Here is a 22,047-nt window from a genome sequence, read left to right on the forward strand (position 1 = left end):
ATGTTGTGGCTGTACAGGACATTGGTTAGGCCACTGTTGGAATATTGCGTGCAATTCTGGTCTCCTTCCTATCGGAAGGATGTTGTGAAACTTGAAAGGGTTCAGAAAAGATTTACAAAGATGTTGTCAGGGTTGGAGGATTTGAGCTATGGGGAGAGTCTGAACAGGCTGGGGCTGTTTCCCTGGAGCGTTAAGAGGCTGAGGGGTGACATTATAGAGGTTTACAAATTATGAGGGGCATGGATAGGGTAAATAGGCAAAGTCTTTTCCCTGGGGTTGGGGAGTCCAGAACTAGAGGGCATAGGTTTAGGGTGAGAGGGGAAAGATATAAAAGAGACCTAAGGGGCAACGTTTTCGCGCAGAGGGTGGTACGTGTATGGAATGAGTTGCCAGAGGTAGTGGTGGAGGCTAGTACAATTGCAACATTTCAGAGGCATTTGGATGGGTATATGAATAGGAAGGGTTTGGAGAGATATGGGCCGGGTGCTGGCAGGTGGGACTAGATTGGGTTGGGATATCTGGTCAGCATGGACGAGTTGGACCAAAGGGTCTGTTTTCACGCTGTATGTCTCTATGACTCTAATTATGACAACAAAATAAAATGAATGTATACATGACTAAGGTCCAAAGGAATTATATCTCAGTACAATGCTATTGGATTGTCTAATTCATAATGCTTTAAGTCAATTTGAGTTAAGCAGATGTAACACTCAAATCCACAACGTTCCAAGAACTCCAACAATTGTACAACCAGCTTGTTTCTCAATGTTTAAACCAACTTCAAAAAGGTCTGTAGCAGAACAATTCTTTTGCTGTCTTGGAAACTTAACATTTCTTTCTCGTCAGTTATACTGCAGCAAGTCCCACCATCTCTGGATAAACCTACCTAAGCATGAGTTTGAAGAAATACCAAGTTCTCAATGACTTGGGTGTGATTTTAAATCTTGGCTAAAGTGTCAGTAGGGAGACTTCAAATATTTACAAGGCTTGTTGGCTAAGGGATGGATAAATTGAGTATGGTCCCTGGTCCTGAAAAATTTGCTGTGAACACAACTGGAAATAATTCCAGATCAATGACCATAAGTAAGTGAGGAGGATAGCAGAGTCATAGAGTCCCAACACAGAAACAGACCCTTTGGTCTAACTTGTCTGTGCCAACCAGACATTCCAATCTGACCTTGCACCACTTACCAGCATTTGCTCCATATCCCTCTAAACCCTTCTAATTGATATACCCATCCAGATACCTTTTAAATGTTGTATTTGTGCTCACCTCCACCACTTCCTCTGGCAGCTTGTTCCATACTCGCACCACATTCTGCAAGAAAAAGTTACCCCTCAGGGTCTTTTTTAAATCTTTCCCCTCTCACCTTAAACCTATGCCCTCTAATTTTGATCTTCCAACTCTAGGGAAAAGACCTTGGCTCTTCATCCTATCCATGTCCCTCATGATTTTATAAGCCTCTATAAGGTCACTCTCAGTCTTTGATGTTCCAAGGAAAAAAAGCTCAAGCCTATCCAGCCTTTCCATATAACTCAAACCCTCCTGTCCCAGCAACATCTTTGTAAATCTTTCCTGAACCCTCTCAAGTTTAACATGTTTCTTATAGAATAACGACCAGAATTGTATGCAGTATTCCAAAAGTGGTCTCACAAATGCCCTGTACAACAATAACATTACATCCCAACTCCTGTACCAATGAAAGCAAGTGTGCCTCACACCTTCTTCACTAACCTCTCTACTTGCGACTCCACTTTCAAGACTATATCAGAGTATGTTTCCAGAGAAGATTGGTGAGAAAAGGAGAAAATTAAAAGTGCAGGAGTGATGTAAAAGAAAATTGTTCATGTTACCAACATCATTGCCTCAATATTCCTAGGGTATGAAGGCAAGACAAAAGAGAAAAGATAACCAAGTTTCTTAATCTTTGTTCGTATGTAGTTTCTGTAGGGAATTCTGTTAAGAATAGATCTTGACTTTATACAATTACGTTAAATGATGTTGAGTCAGCAATACATTGTATACCTGTCCCAACTTTTATTTTCATTTTCAGATTATGCAATTAATCATAGTACCTTAACGCTGAGGGATGGTTCACTATGTTTAAACAACAAGTCCCAAATATCCACAGTGCCATCCATTTTAGTTGTGAAGAAAACAGATGGCCTTACAGGGCTCCAACAACCATCTGTCAGGTTGGACATGTGGTATCTAAGAAAAGAAAAATCAGAGATTTGACCAATTAATTTTAAGCAATGTTCTATTTGTTCACAGAGGTAAAACATCTGTAAGAATTCTTATAGAGTATTACTGTAGCTCTGCCAGAATAGCTACTAAGTACAGCAAAACTCCGGAACATAGAGCCTTAACCTACTCTGACAATTAATACATTACCATGTCTGTGATGGACCTTCTGCACCAAGACTTGTAATTGGGGGATTGCAATTTTCCCATTTCCAACCTGCAGGAAAGTAGCATACTGGTAATGTAACCCAAACTAGGTGTCCTGGGTACTCAGTAAACCTGGGACTCAGTTGTCAATCAAGGCTCAAATCATTTTGAAGATCCCTGAATATTTGAAGAATATTTTTCATTCCAATATCAAAGCACGCATTAGAGATTTTTTTTCCCTCCATGAACTTGACTCCTTTAGCCGATTTGGTGGCTTCCTCAGGCAGGTGGCAACCTAAGATGAACCCTATAGATATTGCTTCCTATTGCTTTACGTGATCTTCCTCCAATCCTGTAAACTTTGACAGGGCCAGTGCAATACCAGTAACTGCTAGTAGTGGATCTAGGCACCAATGCTCAGAAAAAAAAGAGGCATAGATTTTCAGACAGTTTCATTCTTAATCGCCAACTCCCTCCACGCTACCTATAATTAACAAGATAGTACTCACAGAATCAGAAAATATATCTGGGTAAATTAATATTTATAAGGATTAATTATGATCACCTTTATCATTTACATTCATGTTTTTCATAAATCATGGTCATGTTTATCAAGTATGGATATGACTTGCACCCAAGTGATTGATCTGTTTTCCACAGGAGCTACTTATACTAAATCTAGGTAGCAATAGATGATAATATAATCGTCAAAGAAGAACAATTTTGGTCTTCAACTTGAAACATCAGCTGTCTCTTATGCAATCTTTAGTGGTATAACTGCATGAAGAATCTTTAAACTAAAGCAAAGTAACACTGGTATAGTTGTCACTGTACTGGGAGGAAAACTGGCAGAACCAAAAACAAAGAATCCCTAGTAGAAACAGTTCACAGGCATTCATATTAAAATAATTTCAAATAAGATGACAGGTTTCCTCCCACAGTCCAAAGATGTGCAGGTCAGGTGAATTGGCCATGCTAAATTGCCAGTAGTGCTAGGTAAGAGATAAATGTAGGGGTATGGGTGGGTTGCGCTTCGGCGGGTCGGTGTGGACTTGTTGGGCCGAAGGGCCTGTTTCCACACTGTAATCTAATCTAATCTAATCTAGAATAATTTCTATACAAGGTTGCTGACTAACACCCTATACAAATTATCTTTTCAGGAGAGTGAATGAACAGCTCACAACTGTTCTAACACTATGGACATACAAAGTGAATTTTACAGGTCTGAAATAAAATTACAACTGATTTTCAACGTTCCTTCAATCCTGACATATCCAATTTAAAATAAAACACATTGGTTTCATAAATTATAACATTGTCCTTCTATCTCCTAAATCTAGTTTGAAAAGATGTCTCACTGACATTTTCCAGTGCTCACTTAAATTAAGTTGGTCAATTTCAACAAATTTCTTCTTGTAGTTATGGTTTAGCACATAAACATCACACCAGAAAACTACAGATTTCTGAGGTTGCTGATTCAGCATAGAAATAACTTAAAAGTTTGTCCAACTCCTTTTCAGCTTTCCTTTTGTAACTGTTAAAAAGAAACTGTTCCAATCCCTAATCTGGTCAAAGTCACCTGAATCAACAACAAATCTATAACTGGTTATTGTTAAAAAAACACACATAATCTTAGATAAACTATGACTTACAACAACAACTGTTAGTTATCCTTTTTGTACTTTAATACCTTTTTCATCTCAAACCACTCTCTGTTGTGTAAAAGCAACACAATAGTCCCTGAAATTGCAGTAACAAAATATCAGTGGGATACAGGTCAAAATAGCCAAGCACAAACCAACAGTGGCTCCGTATAACATTACAATGTCTTTTTCTTCCTAGTATTTGTACTCTTATTTCATGCAAATTTACACAGATCACAATGATGTCAGCTGTCCATAAAAAGTGTGAAATTTAGACAGTTTTCATTCAATGGAGAGAAACATTCACTGTAGCATGAAATGATTGCCAACATCTATTTTAATGCAAAATAAGTGAAATGTAATCAAATCAACAACAGATTTGAATGTTGTTACTGAAGCCTAATTCAATCCCTTTGCTGACATGCCAAGTGTTGTCATAATGACTTTAGTACTGTATAGGTTTCTCACAATTTTAAGTTTGTTGAGTTGCTGTTTTACATGGCATGTTATCTCAGGGTGCTGTATTTCTTTCAAATTTCACTCAGGCCTGTGTACTTTACAGATGTTGGCTAAGGAATACTTCGAACTGACTTAAAATTATCCAATTATGGAAATTACTTTTGGAGCTGGTGGAGAAATGGCACTTTGTCGAGACAAATAAACTAGAAGTACAGGCTCTAGAGCAGCTGGTGGAATTGAAATTCAATTAGCGATTTTTGATAAGATTTGAAGCTCAGGTTGATGATAAGTGTTGTGGAGTAGAGTGGTGCTGGAAAAGTATTGTGGGGAAAATCACCAGTCTTGGAGTCGGTCGGGGTTCAATGACAGAGTTTATTGTACCGGAAATACCGGAGCTCTGGGGAGAGAAAGACACCAACAGAACAGTGGTTAGCTGCAAGTCCTCTCTCAACCTGGAGCACATGTCAAGATACTTTTATACATTTTGTGATATAATAGGTCAGTGATGAGATTATTATCTTTATAACATAGTTTGTTTATTGTAAACATTGCAGAATCGTTGATAGGTTTGGTGCAGTCATTGTCAGTTCCAGTGCAGCCTTTGTTAATTTCAGTGTGGTTGTTGTCAGTTTCAGCGCAGACATTGTCAATTTCAGCATCTGTGCGGAAGTCCATTACTGTTGTAATGGATGCTAATCACTGTTCCTGAGAAGGACAATTATTGCAGCCCTCGCTATTAGCACTTTATATTGAGTCCGTATCAAGCAGTTAGTATATTTATAAAAGGTGTTGGCTGGATTCATGTGTATTCTCTCCCCCACCCGCCTTAAACTAATCAACTAGGTTGAGAGTGCATTGTGCTGGCATTCAGGTGGCCCCAGGCAATACCTGTATTTGCTCTGCTGTCTCTCTCCATATTGTGGTCTGGCAGCCGCCTTGTGTGTCCGTTTGCCTCGTATCACCTACCCCATGTAAGTCAGCTTGCTGAGCTGGAAGGTTTGCTTTCAGACATTTTGTCACCATGACCAGGTAACATCATTAGTGAGAGTCTCCAGTGAAGCACTGGTGGTATGTCCCATCCCTCTATTTATAGGTCTTGGTTTCCTAAGGTGTGTGGTGATCATTTCTGATTCTTTTTTTCCCAAGGGAAGGTAGATGGGCTCAAAGTTGATGGGTTTATTGATGAAGTTCTGGTTAGATGCCATGCCTCTAAGAACTCTCATGTGTAAATTTGTTTTGCCTGTCCTAGGATGTGTGTGTTGTCCCAATCAAAGTAGTGTCCTTCTTTGTTTGTATGTATGAAATCTAGTGAGAGTGGGTTGTGTTTTTTGTAGCTAGTTGGTGTTCGTGTATCCTGGTGGCAAGTTTCCTGCTTGTTTGTCCAATGTAGTTTTTTTTAAACAGTTCTTGCATGGTATCTTGTAAATGAAGTTAGCTTAGCTGGTGGGATCTAATGGATCCTTTAGGTTCATTAGTCGCTGTTTAAGGGTGTTGGTAGGTTTGTGGGCTACTGTGATGCCAAGGGATCTAAGTAGTCGGGAAGTCATTTCTGATATGTCTTTGAAGTAAGGTAATTTCGCTATAATCTTTGGTTGCATTGTGTCTGCTTGTTTGTGTTTGTTTCTGATGAATCAGCAGATTGTGTTTATTGGGTATCTGTATTTCTTGGAAACGTTGTATAGATATTTTTCTTCTGTTTGTAATTCTTGGTGCTGCAGCTCGTTGAAATAAAACCTTGATGCAGCTCCATTTCTGGGTGCTGGCTCGATTGCTTCTGAAGTTAAGTATTTGGTCTGTGTGTTCTTTTTTCTGTAGACGCTGGTTTGAAGCTCTCTGTTAACTGTACATTCAACTGTCACATCAAGGAATGGGAGTCTGTTGCCATTCTCTTCTCTTTTGTGAATTTTATGCCTGTCAGGATATTGTTGAAAGTGTATGTTTCCTCTAATTTGTTCTGTTTTGTTATGACAGGTTTAAAATTCATAATATTCTAGTGTGGCCTCACCAAGGCCCTGTAGAACTTCAAAAACACATCCCTGCTCCTGTACTCAAAACCTTTCATAATGAAGGTCAACATACCATTTGCCTTCTTTAATGCCTGCTGCACCTGCATGCCTACCTTCAGCAACTAGTGCACAGGTCCTGCTGCATACACCCCTCTCCCAATTTACAGTTATTCAGGTAGTAATCTGCCTTCTTGCTTTTGCTTCCATTTTGCTTACATCACATTTATCCAAATTCTAATGTATCTGCGATTGAATTGCCCACTCACCCAACCTGTCCAGATCATGCTAAAGCACTTCTGCATCCTTGTCACAGTTCACCCTTCCACCAATGTGGTATCATCTGCAAACTTTGAGATGTTACATTTTATTCCCTCATCCAAACCATTAATATATATTGTGAATAGCTGGGGTCCCAGCACCAATCCTTGTGGCATCCCACTAGCTACTGCCTCCAATTTGAAAATGACTCATTAATTCCTACTCTTTGTTTCCACTCTGCCAACCAATTTTCTATCTATCGCAATGCACTTCCCCTATCTTATGCAATTTAATCTTGCACAATAATCTTTTGTAAGGGACTTCGTCAAACACTTTGTGAAAGTCCAAATATACCACATCGACTGGTTCCCCCTTGTCAACTCTACTAGTTACATCTTCATAGAATTCCAACAGATTTGTCAAGCATGAATTCCCCTTCATATATCCATGCTTACTGTGCCTGATTCTGCCACTGCTACAAATGTTCTGCTATAAAGTCCTTGATAATGGAAATTGAGAATTTTCTTCATTGCTGATGTTAGGCTTACTGGTCTACAATTCCCTGGTTTCTCTCTACCTCCCTTTTTGAATACTGAAGTTACATTACCTAACCTCCAATCTGCAAGGACTCTTTCAGAGTTTATAGAACCCTGGAAGATGACCACAAATGCATCCACTATTTCCAGAACCATTTCAACATGCTGAGAATTTCATTGTCTCAGCATATTGCAATTTTACCACACAGTGAATAACCTTAACATGCAATTGAAAAACTTTGTTAACTTTTATTTGCAGTGACTAGTTACGTTGTTCTACAAATGGTGGAATTTGGAAGCTGTAAACTGACACTGCATGAATGGTAACAAGCAGCATAAGCGAAGCAATTTAGAGGAATTAAGGTACTTTCTCACTTTTTAAATATCTACCTGCGTTATTCTGAGATATGAAGAGACAAGAATTTTGGAATATTCCAGTGGAGCAAGCAATGTTCATAAGGTGTTGAGCAGCTGCCTTATTAGAGGTTGACTAAGATAAATAATCAAACCACAGCCATTCTAGATGCTGCAGTAAAATGAATTTAAATTAGGTGAATAATTGCAGCTGAAACCTACAATAGAAACTCCAAACAATCAACATTATCCTGCTACAAATGACCAGAGTATAAATGAAAATCTGCAAGAAATAAACTATAAAAATTATATGTAGACAATAAATGAAAAACAGATTAGCCCACAGATGGATAAAACGTAAAATATTTACAAGTTGTCCCCTTCGCGTATTCATGTCATTTCTAATCTCCCCTTTAAGAGTACTTTATATCACTGTTTAGTTGTTACTGATGTCTGGTCAATAAAAGCAATACACTCACAGACATCGGATAAAGCCAAGATAAAATCAGACAATATGTTGTTGATTTAATTTTCCATCTTTCCTGCACAACTGTTGCTTGGACCACCTCCAAGAAAGCTCCCTTTCAGGATCATCTAACTTATGTTAAATTTCACACCTACAAAATTTCAAAGTTGAGATTAAGAATTGAGAAAATAAGACCATTGTTTAGTATAGAGTGCAGCAGTGCTGTCAGAAAACATTCCATGTGCCTTAAGCTTAGTATATTTTGTTTATAGCTTAGCAAATAAAATGCTATGTACATCACTAAAAAAGTAAACATAAATCAAGAACTAAAACACAATTAGTGCAAATAAATAAAACATCCCTTTGTTACAAAAGTGTGCAATTCAACCATGTCCACATCAAGTAAGTGTATTAATGTTGAGGTCTAGACATTGTATTAAATAAGCTTATGCATATGTTAAATTAATTCGAGGGATTGAAGACTTTCTTTCTGTTAAATATAAAATCTAACTGATTATTCTCTGTACAACATAAAGCTGCACTGCTAAAGGGAGTGACCTTTCTTCAAGAGACAGTTAGAGTGGTTAGTTGATGCCACCATCTGGTGGACTTGTAAATGCAAGCACCATTTGAGTATAACTTTGGCCTGAGTTGCTGCTGTAATATCCAGGGCTCCATTCCAACACTTGGAGAACAGATGTACCAGTGCTCCTCTCCAAACCTGTTCATGATCCTATAGGCCTTACTTAGAAAAATGATTTTCATTTATATTTAAATAATATGTTGGTCCAGACTGCTAGCCTAGCCTTGATACACTTTGCAGAGGGCATTTAATATGCCGGTTTTCTTGAAGAATCTAGAGTGGGAACTTCTTGACCTCTGTTGCATAATTTCCTTTTTAAGAGACAAACACAGGCTTGGTCCTTGAGAAGTCAATCCAGAAACTTATAAATAATGGATATGTGAAGCAACCATCCCTTTGTTGGTTTCTCATCAAGGCACATAAGAAAATTATGGAATCTCCTGGGGACTTTCAGTCTGGAAAAGTTTTTGCACAAATTATCATTTTCCAAACACAACAGTCTATTTATAATATCATGCATAAATGCAATTATCGGAACTTTTTTTCTATTACTCCATATCATGAATTTTACTCACTTAGTCGATATAATGCATGAGTCCCGGAGGTCCTCAGACCAAATGCGGGCTGTCCAGTCCCCAACTGTTAGAAAGTTCTTTGGGTAAAAAGGATTTCGCTGGACAGCATAGACTGGACCATGATGGCCACTGAAGGTAGACACAATCTTCTCAGCAGGGACTTTTCCTTTTCGATTTCCTAATATTACGACACCTTGTTCTGTCCCTACCATAAATTTGGTTGGCTATAGAGGTAAAGCAAGATTCAATAACAATAGATTAAAACTTCGATTTCATCAAGCTTTAATTTTTTTCTACTCTTCCAAATGAACCTAATAAAGTCTGGTAATAAAATAACATAAGAACAATTGTATGAAGAACACCACTTTTCTTTAACACTTGATACAAATTTTATTTTTATGCTTTAAAAGGTGAAACAACTTAAATAGTACAGCAAAATGAAAAGTTATTATTCCCAGACAATCTGAATTAGATAACTTTTTAAGAGCTTAGTGCTTTCTTCATTTGTTGACTCCTATTATAGCTTATGCTATAACTTCATAGCACCAAAATATTTTCAAATGAGGACTGTACTTTAGAATTTGCAGCAAAAAGGACTCCAAATTTTCATATTAAAAAATCCATTCATAGTTTCAGATTGAATAATACAACAAGGGACTCATTGAATCCCTATAGTGTGAAAGCAGGCCATTCAATACGTCAAATCCACACTGAAAAGCATCCCACCCCCTACCTTATCCCTATACTTCCTAGTGAAGAGACCTTCACTATTATTCTTTTATTTTTCTCCTTTTTTTTGGTGGAACTGGAAGTCAAGATTAAAATTTGCTGAACTTTGAAGAGCTGCATGTTTTAAAAGAGAAGAAAACAAAACACTGATGTTTGTTATTGGTGGCTGGCCTGGAAAAGAATTCAACTTAATTACTAATCTAAGGAACACTGTAGTCAATCCAGCATCGAGTATTGGCATGCCCAGAATTGGCAGCTGGTTGGATGTTGAATTGGTTAGTCAGGGGAGGACAGATGCTGATCAGCTAACCACAGAAAATATTGATTAAAAGAGGAGAAAAAGAGAAAACCCATTTTGACTGGTTTTGGCAGGTGCAGAGTAATTTTGGAAGTTTCAGGACTGGCTGCTGTCTTTCACCAGCTGTAGTTTTTTTTTGCCCAGTTAAAGAATTGTTGAATGTTCTGAGAAAAGAATCCCAGTCAGTAAGAAATAATTAAATACTTCTGGAACTCGACTGAATCTGTTTGCATTCAGCAGTGACTTTGAAATTAGATATAATTACGTGTAAAAATTAATTATCCAATGATTGCATGAAGGCTTGTCATCCCTATTTGAAACTGTTTAATTTAACTGGTCGCAGCATGGTACTGACTATTGTCAACCAGCTTGCACTTGCAAAACTAACATATAATGTCCAGCATTAGAAATGATAATGCATTTGGACAACATTTGCTTCATACCACCTGAATGTGCAAAAATTACGTTGACAGCAAATGTATGATTGACAGTCGGTCTTGCAGCATGGCACACTTGTGTGTACTGGAAACATGTCCTGCCATTCACTGTTTCATTTCTTGTGGCAATACCCTATTCTGAGTTTGGCTATATATCTAAATCAGAGTGCAGTCTCCCCTCATGCAGTATTAAATACTAATTTTCCCTTTAAATAGTATCATTCCAAATTATTCTGATTAGCACAAGATGAGAAGATTCACAAGATTTGACAAAACATTTTTCAGCAATATTCAAGTTTTTGACTACCAAACTGAGAGACTATTTATACAAGGATATTTCCTTCATTACTGTAGGACCTTGTGACACTAAAGCATGGCTTTGAGGTAAAGTACTATGATAGTTACCATGGTGCTTTCAAACTCCAGCGAAACAGCTCCATATGCAATATCCGGATCATCTTTCTTTGAAACGTCCAGAATGAGTCTCTCTACAGGTTCACTCAATTTCCGGATATCCCACCACAGTACCTACAGACATTAGACCATAATCTAATACTCGTGTTCTTACCACTGGATGCCAATAATTTATATTATATATAATATATAGCCAATAATAAACAATGCTTTCGAATTTTAGCAAATTTTACCACAAAATTAACTTAGAGTGACACAATGTACTGAGAGAAAGAATTTATTAAGTAAATAACTTTGACTCAGTGGCACTTTCACCAATTCGGAGCAGTTCCAAATGCCTCATAGTAAATAAAGTGCATCAAATGTTTACTTAGTTAGACAGTAGGAAGACAAGGTAATCAGTTTCATGTATAACAATAGCTATCAGATAATAAATTGATAACTGTTATCGGTGGTGTTGGGGAGGGGAGGTCGCATCCCAGGGATATTAGGTCAGGGTCTCTGGTTCGGGTTTGAGAGAGCCAAGTACGAAATCAATTGTTTAAACACTCAGGAGTTGGACTTTTCTCAAGTAACTAGTTACTTAATTTCATCAGAGCCTTCAGCACTCTGATTTAAATAAGACTTTCAGAGGGGTCCAGATGTAGAGGAATTGCCCAGCGAAATCTTCAATATCCCAGGCAAATCTTTTGGAGTTTGCTACACTGGGGATTCCACACACAACTCCAAGCTCTGCTGGAATAACATTTGTCTGGCCATCGCAAGGATCCATGCCAATGTTTAAACTCTCCTGTCAGTTCAGATTTGTTGCACTCTGGTAGACTGAGAAAATGACAAAGAGTCGCAACACAACTTGTAACTCTTTCCATTCTGATCTACTTAACCTACATGTTTCAAAGACAAGGCTGGAAGTTATTGATTGTGATAATAAAGAGCTTACTATCTCTGTTCAAAGAATTGAAGAAAAAGTAATTGAATACAGGAGTTCGGAGATCATTTTGTAGCTGCACAGGACAGTGGTTAGGCCACTTTTGAAATACTGCATCGACTTTCTGGTCTCCCTGTTATAGAAAAGATATTGTTAAACTTGGAAGGGTGCAGAAAAGGCTGAATTGACTGGGTCTATTCTTCTTGAAGACTTGGAGGCTGAGGGGTGGCCTTATTGAAGTTTACAAAATCATTAGGGGCATGGATACAGTGAATAGCCAAGGTTTTTGCCCCAGGGTAAGGGTGTGCAAAAGTAGAGGGCTAACGTTTAAGGTGAGAGGGAAAAGATTTCAAAGGGACTTAAGGTTGAACTTTTTCACGCGAAAGGTGGTGCATGTATGGAATAAACTTCTAGAGGAAGTGGTAGAGGCTGGTACAATTACAATATTTAAAAGGCATTTGGATGGGTACATGAATAGGAAGGATTTAGAGGGATATGGCCAAATGCTGGCAAATGGGACAAGATTAATTTAGGATACCTAGTCAGCATGGACAAGTTAGACCAAAGGGTCTGTTTCCATGCTGTACATCTCTATAACTCTATTAAGCCTTTTTTTTGTCAACCAGTAATTTCTATTAAATATTGCTATTGTGTGTGGGATGACAGTGGCCTAACCACTGCCCTGTGCAGCTACAAAATGATCTCCGAACTCCTGTATTCAATTACTTTTTCTTCAATTCTTTGAACAAAGATAGTAAGCTCTTTATTATCGCAATCAATAAATTCCAGCTTTGTCTTTGAAACATGTAGGTTAAGTAGATCAGAATGGAAAGAGTTACAAGGTGTGTTGCGACTCTTTGTCATTTTCTCAGTCTACCAGAGTGCAACAAATTTGAACTGGCAGGAGAGTTTAAACATTGGCATGGATTCTTGCCAATAATGAATTGAAATCTTGAGGTGCACTGGTAGTGTCCCCACCTCCAGGCAAGGAGATCTGCAATCAAATCCTACCTATCCCAAAAGTATTCTATAACAAATCAGAACTAGTCAATTAAAATAATGACATTGATGAATTTTGAAAGTTGGGTTCCATCCCTCTAAACACAAAACCTTTCTTTTTTATGTTGACGAGATTGTGAAAGAAGATCGATCCTATCAACAAGTGTTAATATTGAATGAAGGAGAAAGTTCTTAAGACTGAATTCCACATGTTAATGACAATAATTTTCAATCTCACACATGGTCACCACTGTGATTTCTATAAAGCTTTATAGACTGTATGATGTAGAAAGAAAAGTTATTTCCTAAACATTTTAAGTTAATATTTTCAAATTGCTACACTATTTGCAGCTGTTGAATTTTACTACACAGTGAAAAGTTTGTCATTATACTTTATTTTTATGTTGTGAATTGGAATGCCCAAAATTCTAAATTTGTCATCGCTGATCCTTCAGTTTTCTCTCCAAAATTACTTTACTGCATATATGGTCTCCCCTTTTTTGTCCTGATAACTTCTACATTTAGCATAAGAAATCAATGTACTTCAAACCATTAATTAAATCCCTCATGAATGAATTACAATGAAAAGCTTTAGATTAAAAACTGAAGGCCAAATTCCTTTGTGATTGTCTAGCTAGTTTCAGTCCACTAATGGGACAACTACAACAGCTTTGTGTGGCAGCAAAACTGGCTCTCTCTACAAATAAAGGAATAGATGATGCACATTTATCTTCTTTCTGCAGATACCTGTCCATCAGAAGCAGCAGAAAAACATTCTGTTCCCGTCTTAGATTGCAACCAAATAATCTTGTACACAGGATCCCGATGACCGACTTCGATTGTTGGAATTTCAACCGCCTGACTTCCTTTCCGTGTATCCCAGTATCCTTTACAGCAGAAATAAAATATGGATATTTAGCAGTACAGCTAATGCTGGAGACCCCATTTGATGTTAGTTTTGTAACAGTTGTATAAAGGAACATCCCATGTAAGTAATTACTGTTGCGTTCTTTTCTAAATAATTAAGTTCTCAATATTTTATCCTAGCCTACTCTGTCTTTGGTGAAAAAGATTTGGCTCTTTTGTTCACAACCCTTTAAGTGAATAACTTTCTTATTTCAATCTAAATGGCTAACCACTTGTTCTGAGACCATGATCCCAAGCTGTGGACTCTACAGCATGAGGGCAACAGTCTCGTAGCATTGAGCTTTTAAGTCATCTAGGGATTTTATATCTATCAACAAGATATTTCCAAATTTTCTAAGTTCCAGATACCATAATCTTAAAGATTCCTGCTATAATTTGCCATAATATTCAGATTTGCAGCAACTATATGTTTACAGTTACTTTTGCCTAATCCATTAGTAGTTGCAGGAACTACATGGTTTGTTATTGTTGTTAATTTAACCACACTTTTCCTGGTTTCTTTCCCTCTTTAAATTCAATTTTATGTAAGAAAAGGGATTTGTTTTTAGGACACCACCTATTTCTAGCTTATGAATCCTTGAAATGTGACACAAAATCAGAACACAGGTGACCTCCCACTCAACGACAACTAGCCCTTTTATTTTCAAAATACAGCTCATACAAAGTAGTGCCAAAAGCATTTTGATAAATTCCTAGATTAGTATAGAAATTCCTGTTCCAAAAACTGTGAATTGTGTAATTTCTAGAACTTGGAAGTTAATCAAAATTGGAACATTGCTGAATATTGCAAGCATTGACACACTGAGATTGTGGTATTCACTTACTGACCCATTTGTCCATTGTAACAGCCTCCAGCCAGAATGTGAGAATCTTTTGGGTTGTACTCCAGACACAGAAGAGGAGATACTGGCTTTATTACCATTTCATGCTTACTTGTATTTTCTGCAGAACAAAAATTGGATTAAATATGGATTCCTGTAACATAATTACTGCATCACAGAATTATAATTAAACCATACATTTTTAGACAAGCCACATATCAATTACATAGAACAGTGCAGGCCCTTCGACCCACAATCTGTGCCGAACATTTATCTTAATCTAAGATCAACCTAACATATACACCCATCAATCTACTGCTGTCCATGTGCTTGTCAAGCAATCACTTAAATGTCCCTAATGTTTTTGACTCTACTACCAGCATAAAGCATAATAACTTCCATTTCGAATTATGCCATGTGGATAAATGGTCTGATATTTCCATCTAGAAGAAAAAAAAACCTCTCATCCAAGGCCACACTTGCATACCTACCAAAGGCAAGTTATAGGATGACAAGGACATGTTTGTTGGAGAAGGCTCTTCAGGGAATGAAATATAACTAAATTAAGATGAAAGGGGAAAGATACCAAAAACTGTCACAACTGGCTTAAAGTAAACTGAAACAATTAACTGGAGTTTCACCTTCAACACCATTAATGACTTCTCATATAATGAAGAAGCCTGTATCCACTTGCAGCAAGATCAGGACAACATTCAGGCTTGGGTTGCAAAGTGAGAAGTGCAAAAAGGTAGTTCACTACCTCCCCAAGAGTAAATAGGTATGTGCTACAAATGCTGGCCTGGCCTGTGACACCCACATACCATGTTTTTTTTTAATTAATTCACAGGTTTGTGATCCACATTCCTGGTATGACAAGCTATGGTCATGTTTTTGATACATTTCCTGCTTATTCTAGGAACTGCAGATATGACTATTACACAAATACAACCTACACACTGGTTTTGAGGCAGTGATCCCTGTTTGTGTAGTGAACCAGGTGGACCTCATTGATTATGAGATCCTTGATTGGCTCAGGTGAACAACCCAAATCAGGAATCCCTGACTGACCAATATAAACAGAGGAACTTAAAAAAAGGGGAAAAAAAAGAAAAACATAAAAAAAAACAGGGAATTTAGAATCTTCTCAGTTCAGGGACTGACGCTGAGCTGGCTGCCCCCAAAGACAGTGTGTGCTCTGGGTTTTTGCTTTTGATCTTGTTCATTTGTGAGGAAAAAAATATAAACAGGGGATTTAAAATCCTTGGTTTAGGGGGTTAACTTAGAGCTGGCTGGTCACAGCTAGTGTACTGTGCATGAGTAAATAAGGGGTGACTTAGTGACAGGATACTGGCCTCTGTGCAGTTATTTCAGTGGTGACGGGAGAAAACAGTATGTGCCCGAAGAACGTTTGCTCATAACAGTCATCTTGGAGTTGGGGTAAACATTTCTGGCATCATGGCTTTATTTGGGAAGCTTCACTCATTTGATCCTGCTGTTGGAAACTGGACTCAGTATATGGAAAAAATGTGGTATTTTTTCCAGGCAAATAACTTGGGGTAGAAGAAAAGCAACGAGTAATCCTTCTGACTGCAACCTGACCTACAGCATATTTGGTTATAAGGGGCTTAACTTTTCCAGAGGCACCCACATTTGTGAGAATGGCTGGGTAAACCCTGGACTTTGTTACATGTCGACAATGCCGGTCCTTTCACAGGCTCAATGTTCCCAGTCATTGTGGATACCCATTCAAAGTGGTTGGACCTGCTTAAAGTTTATGTGGTAAACTCAGGGATGACAATTAAGGTGTGAGCATCGTTCACGATACACAGACTCCCAGAATTATTGGTCACTGACAGTGGTACGTCATTTACCAGCAGGGAATTTGAATATTTCCTAAAGTTGAATGGCATTTGGCACATAAGGACAATGCCATACCATCCATCGTCCAATGGCCTGGCAGAAGAACAGTCCAAACATTGAAGGCAGGCTTAAAGAAGTGGCCTGCAGTGTCAATTGATGCCAAACCATCCTATTTCCTGTTCATTATAGAACCACCCCTCACACAACAACAGGAATAGCGCCAGCAAAATTGCTGATGGGGAGAAGAATCCACAGTGGGGGTGGTTTGTGCAACGGTAACAGGAATGCCAGTGCGGGTCACGTGTCTCCTCTAAGCGAGAGAGACAATTGAATTGGGTGGACAAGGTTTGGCACCAGAGCCATGGAAATGGCCCCGTATGGGTACAAGGTGAGGTTGATGCAAGGTCAGATCTTTTGACATACAAAGTTCAAATAGGTGAGGTGGTCCTGAACGAATATGATTCAACTGAAACCTGTTATCTCACAAACAGGGCAGGAGCAAAACATACCTGGCCCCTCAGAACAGCCAGAAGGCCTGTCAGAAACTGTAGGTTCTTCCTCTCCATTTAGTGTTGAGGAAACCGTAGAGTCTGAGATGGATGGAGCCTCGATACCATTACTGCTAGAAGGAGGAGGAGGAAACTCTTCCAAGATGCTCTGGATGCAAGAGACTGGCTATAGTCTGGTACACACCGCGTGTGTCCGACTCCGAGTCAGAGGAACCAGAGCTGGGGTGAAAACATCGCTGGAAAAGGTACAAGAGAAAGACCAGGCCTACATCCCTGGACTAAGTAGGGGAAGGATGTTGTGATTGGAACCAGGTGGATCTTGTTGATTATGAGATCCTTGGTTGGGGTTAACCTAAGCTAATCAGGAAACTCTGGCTGACCAATATTAACAGGGTGTTTAGAATCTCCTCAGTTTGGGGGACTGACTCTGAGCTGGCTGGCCACAGCAGTGAACTGTGTACATGTAAATAAAGGATGACTCAGTGACGGAATACCGGGCTCTGTGCAATCATTTCACATTGCCATAAATGTCTGATAATTTTCTTAAGTTAATCAAGAAGGACGGCAGCCCAGCAACTGAGATAAGAGACTACAGAAAACAACACTAAATAAGTAACAAAAGGCAAGCTATAAGTTGGATTTTGCCTTTTAAGGCAAATAGCTTATAATTAAGATATCAACAATTAAGTTATTCAGAACATGGAATCTTGTTTCTTGCCAACAGTCAGAAGAAAATTCTGAAAATATACTGAAATATTTCTTCAGTTATATTATCCTGTGCACTTCTGAAGGAAGGATGAAAAGGACTAAGTTGATAAATGATTAGAGACTGGTTTTCACAAGTTTATGGACCAAATGATTGCTGTATTTCAGCATTAGCAGGACATGTAGCAGTACACCTGAGACAAGCCATTCAAATTTAATTGTGCATGGCCCATGTCAACGCAAATTAAGAACATAGCCTGCTTTCAACCTCTCCACATTTGTGCCTTCTGCAATTTTTCAAGTTTTGGATTGGAAATCTTACCCAATGTTCATCAGAAAATTGCATTGGTAGAGTTTTGCTTAAATTGTTCATTGGTTTTTCTCACTCACCCACAGAAGATTGTGTGTTTAGGGAGTGTGTTATTAGTAGGGCACATTACACTTTGCTTTTGTAGGATTCAATGGATTCATTTTTCCCCATTCTTTTCATTATTTCATCTCAACTTCCAATTTAGTGTACATGTTGACTGGCATCTCTCAAAATTCAGGTCAATTGTGGGTTTCTTGATTCAAGTAACTAGCACAATAAATTTGTAACCACTTGGTGAGATCTACTTGAATTGTAATGCTAATGAGACATTATGTTTTAAATGACGTTATTCAGTGTACGCATTCATTTGTCAGTGTTTAAAACTTGCTCTCTCGATTTCTCTGTATAGCTTAGTGAATAATATTCCAAAAGTTCTTTAATTAAGTTCGAAGAAAAAAAGACTAATGACCATTCTACAATACATTATTATGAATTACCCATGTCCCAGATGTATGATTCATAACTCATATTGTCAGCAGCTCTTTGAAACTCCAGACAACAATAAGAAATTGCCAGTTTTCGCCCTTGATCTGGATGCCATGAGAGATGAGACACTGTCCGCTTAATTTCATTGGGGTCACTAATAAATGAAACAAAGATGATGCAATTGGTTTTCATTGCATAAATTCTGAGAAAATATTCTAAAATAGATTATAATTACGCCACATATTTATTTCTGCAGCAGTCTGCTTTTAGGTCGTCTTACATTAATGCACATGAAATTGCCACTTTAATGCAAAAAAAAGCCTGTTGATCTAAGATTTTGTTTTCAAAGCAATACAGTCACATTTAGAAACATATGTAAAGCATAGGTTTTATGATCATCTTTTACAACCCTTATCAGTATAACACTTTTCAAACATATTATTATAAAACAAAGAACTGCAGATGATATAGATCTGAAACAAACAAAAACAGAATTTGCTGTGGAATTCAGCAGTATAGCAGCACATGTGAAGAGACAGAGTTAATGTCTCAAGTCCAGTGACACTTGAAATGTTAAATGTTTTTTCGATGTAGATGCCACCAGACCTGCTGAGTTTCTCCAGCAATTTCTGTTTTTCTTTGTTTCAAAAACATTATTGTTCAACAAAGGAAGAAAACAAAAATCAGTGGCTTAGTTTCCAAGATCAACCATGATCTAGAATGGCAGTGTAGGCTTGAGTGGCTGAATTCTGGATTAGTGGTGCTGGAAGAGCATAGCAGTTCAGGCAGCATCCAAGTAGCTTCAAAATCGACAATTTGGGCAAAAGCCCTTCATCAGGAATAAAGGCAGTGAGCCTGAAGCGTGGAGAGATAAGCTAGAGGAGGGTGGAGGTGGGGAGAAAGTAGCATAGAGTACAATGGGTGAGTGGGGGAGGGGATGAAGGTGATAGGTCAAGGAGGAGAGGGTGGAGTGGATAGGTGGAAAAGGAGATAGGCAGGTAGGACAAGTCTGGACATGTCATGGGGACAGTTACTGAGCTGGAAGTTTAGAACTAGGGTGAGGTGGGGGAAGGGGAAATGAGGAAACTGTTGAAGTCCACATTGATGCCCTGGGTATTTTGAGTATGCCAATATCTGTTCAGATTGAGGAGGATAGGGCACAAAATTCATCTACTCACTTCACCTGAACAATTTTTGTTCTATTTCCAGTGTCTCCAGTGCTGCTTAATCCTACCAGTGTGATTAAACAGCAGGATGTCTGGTGGTGGGGGGGGGGGGGGGGGGGGGGGTTGATGGATTCAAGATGGCAGCGACACAATAGGTCTGCCCTGCTGAGCTCAGCACCAGAACCCAGACAACACGCCTGTAGCTGCCGCTTCAGCCTCTGCGATCTGTGAAGCAGAGCCTGGTCTTGGAGTTTGTGAAACTCCGAGAGAAGATTGATTCAGCGAAGGAGGATACCCTGGCCAGGCTTGAACCAATCTCAGTCATACTGCAGAAGCATGATCAAGAGATCCAGCGTCTTGGGCAGTGTTTCATGGAGGTGGAGCAATGGGCCACAGCCTCTGAAACTGCGGCGGAATCCTTGGCGGGTCGGGTCAAGGCCCTGGAATGGTGTACGGGCCTTGGAGGAGCAGGTTGATAACCTCAAAAATAGAGGCCATTGGAAGAACATCTGTCTGGTGGGCCTTCCGGAATGGGAGGAGGAAGGCCAGCTCATCAGCTTCTTGGAGCAATGGCTCCCACAGCTTTTGAAGCTGGAAGTCGTGGCAGGCCGGGTGCAGGTCGAGTGGACCCACCGGGTCGCAGCGCGCTGGCCTGGATCAGACCAGCACCCCCACCAAGTCCTAGTGCGACTCCAGTACTATAGAGGTAAGCAAATGATGCTGGAAGCTGCTAGACCACTGGGGAAGGATCCACAGGCTCTGATATACAAAGACTCATGAATTATGCTTTTCCAAGACTTTTCTGCAGTCGTGGTTTACAAGATGAAGGCTTTTGATGAGGTAAAAAGGCTGCTGAGGGACTTGAATATCCAATATTCTGTAAGATGTCTGGCAACATTACGTTTTGACTCACCAGAAAAGGCAAAGGACTTCCTGGATGCTTTAAAAATAGACTGGCTGACTTGAATAATATGGATAATATTGTTTACTTTGTTTTTGTTTACTGCTTTCACTTGGTGTGCTATGAATGGGGTTCGTCCTCCTTGGGGGGGGGGGGGGGTGGTGGTCACAGAGTGTTTTGGATGGCTGTGGCTAGCCATTTGTTTAAACGGTGCACCTGGAAAGTTAAGGGGAGTCATTCACCAATTAAGAGAAAAAGGATACTTTCAGGCCTTAGAAAGGAGGGTTGATGTAGCCTTGCTGCAAAAAGCACATTTAACTGATAACAAGCACTTGAGGTTGCAGCAGGGAGGGTTCTGACAAGTGTTTTTCTCATCCTTTAATTCGAAAAGTAGAGGAGTTGCTATACTCATCCAGAAGAACCTACCATTTCAACTGTTAGACCAAATTAAGGATGAATATGGGCAGTTTACGATTCTTAAAACTTTAGTACACAGAGAGGAATATGGGATTTTTAACAGATGTGCTTTCCAGGTTGATGGCCCTTGGGGCGCATCATACAATTATAAGGTGAGACTTTAATCATCTTACTGACCCCGATGTGGACAGGATGTTTAGGGGTTTTTGTGGGTATGTCCCTGCAACCCAGGCAGTTGGTGGACCTGAACAAGAAGCTGAGGTTGGTGGATGTGTGGCGGTGTCTTCACCCCAAATGTAGGGATTTCATTTTTTTCTCTAATCCACATAAGTGCTATACTAGAATTGACATGTTTTTAGTCCCATCAACCTTTTTGAATTCGGTGCTGTTTTGCAGAATAGGGAACATAGACAGGATGTACATGTATTTGGAAAGGCAAGGACTGATTCGGGATAGTCAACATGGCTTTGTGTGTGGGAAATCATGTCTCACAAACTTGATTGAGTTTTTTGAGAAAGTAGCAAAGGATTGATGAGGGCAGAGCAATAGATGTGATTTATATGGACTTCAGTAAGGCATTCGACATGGTTCCCCATGGGAAACTGATTAGCAAGGTTAGATCTCATGGAGTACAGGGAGAACTAGCCACTTGGATACAGAACTGGCTCAAAGGTAGAAGACAGAGGGTGGTGGTGGAGGGTTGTTTTTCAGACTGGAGGCCTGTGACCAGTGGAGTGCCACAAGGATCGGTGCTGGGCCCTCTACTTTTTGTCATTCACATAAATGATTTGGGTGCAAGCACAAGAGGTACAGTTAATAAGTTTGCAGATGACACCAAAATTGGAGATGTAATGGACAGCGAAGAGGA

General features: G+C 39.1%; 1 protein-coding gene across 1 annotated transcript in view; it reads right to left on the reverse strand.

Annotated features, from left to right (window-relative positions):
- The window catches only part of dnai2b (dynein, axonemal, intermediate chain 2b), a 69,002-nt gene that overhangs the window by 20,685 nt on the left and 26,270 nt on the right, over nt 1–22,047 (reverse strand). Inside the window, exons 5-10 of the mRNA XM_072558546.1 lie at nt 18,707–18,849; nt 14,833–14,946; nt 13,825–13,964; nt 11,142–11,264; nt 9,273–9,496; nt 2,077–2,212 (exon numbers count right to left, since the gene is read on the reverse strand). Of these exons, the coding sequence (XP_072414647.1) occupies nt 2,077–2,212; nt 9,273–9,496; nt 11,142–11,264; nt 13,825–13,964; nt 14,833–14,946; nt 18,707–18,849 (880 nt within the window). The remainder of the gene's footprint in view (nt 1–2,076; nt 2,213–9,272; nt 9,497–11,141; nt 11,265–13,824; nt 13,965–14,832; nt 14,947–18,706; nt 18,850–22,047) is intronic.

Source organism: Chiloscyllium punctatum, chromosome 39, assembly GCF_047496795.1.
Source record: "Chiloscyllium punctatum isolate Juve2018m chromosome 39, sChiPun1.3, whole genome shotgun sequence".
In the NCBI taxonomy this organism is placed as follows: Eukaryota; Metazoa; Chordata; class Chondrichthyes; order Orectolobiformes; family Hemiscylliidae; genus Chiloscyllium; species Chiloscyllium punctatum.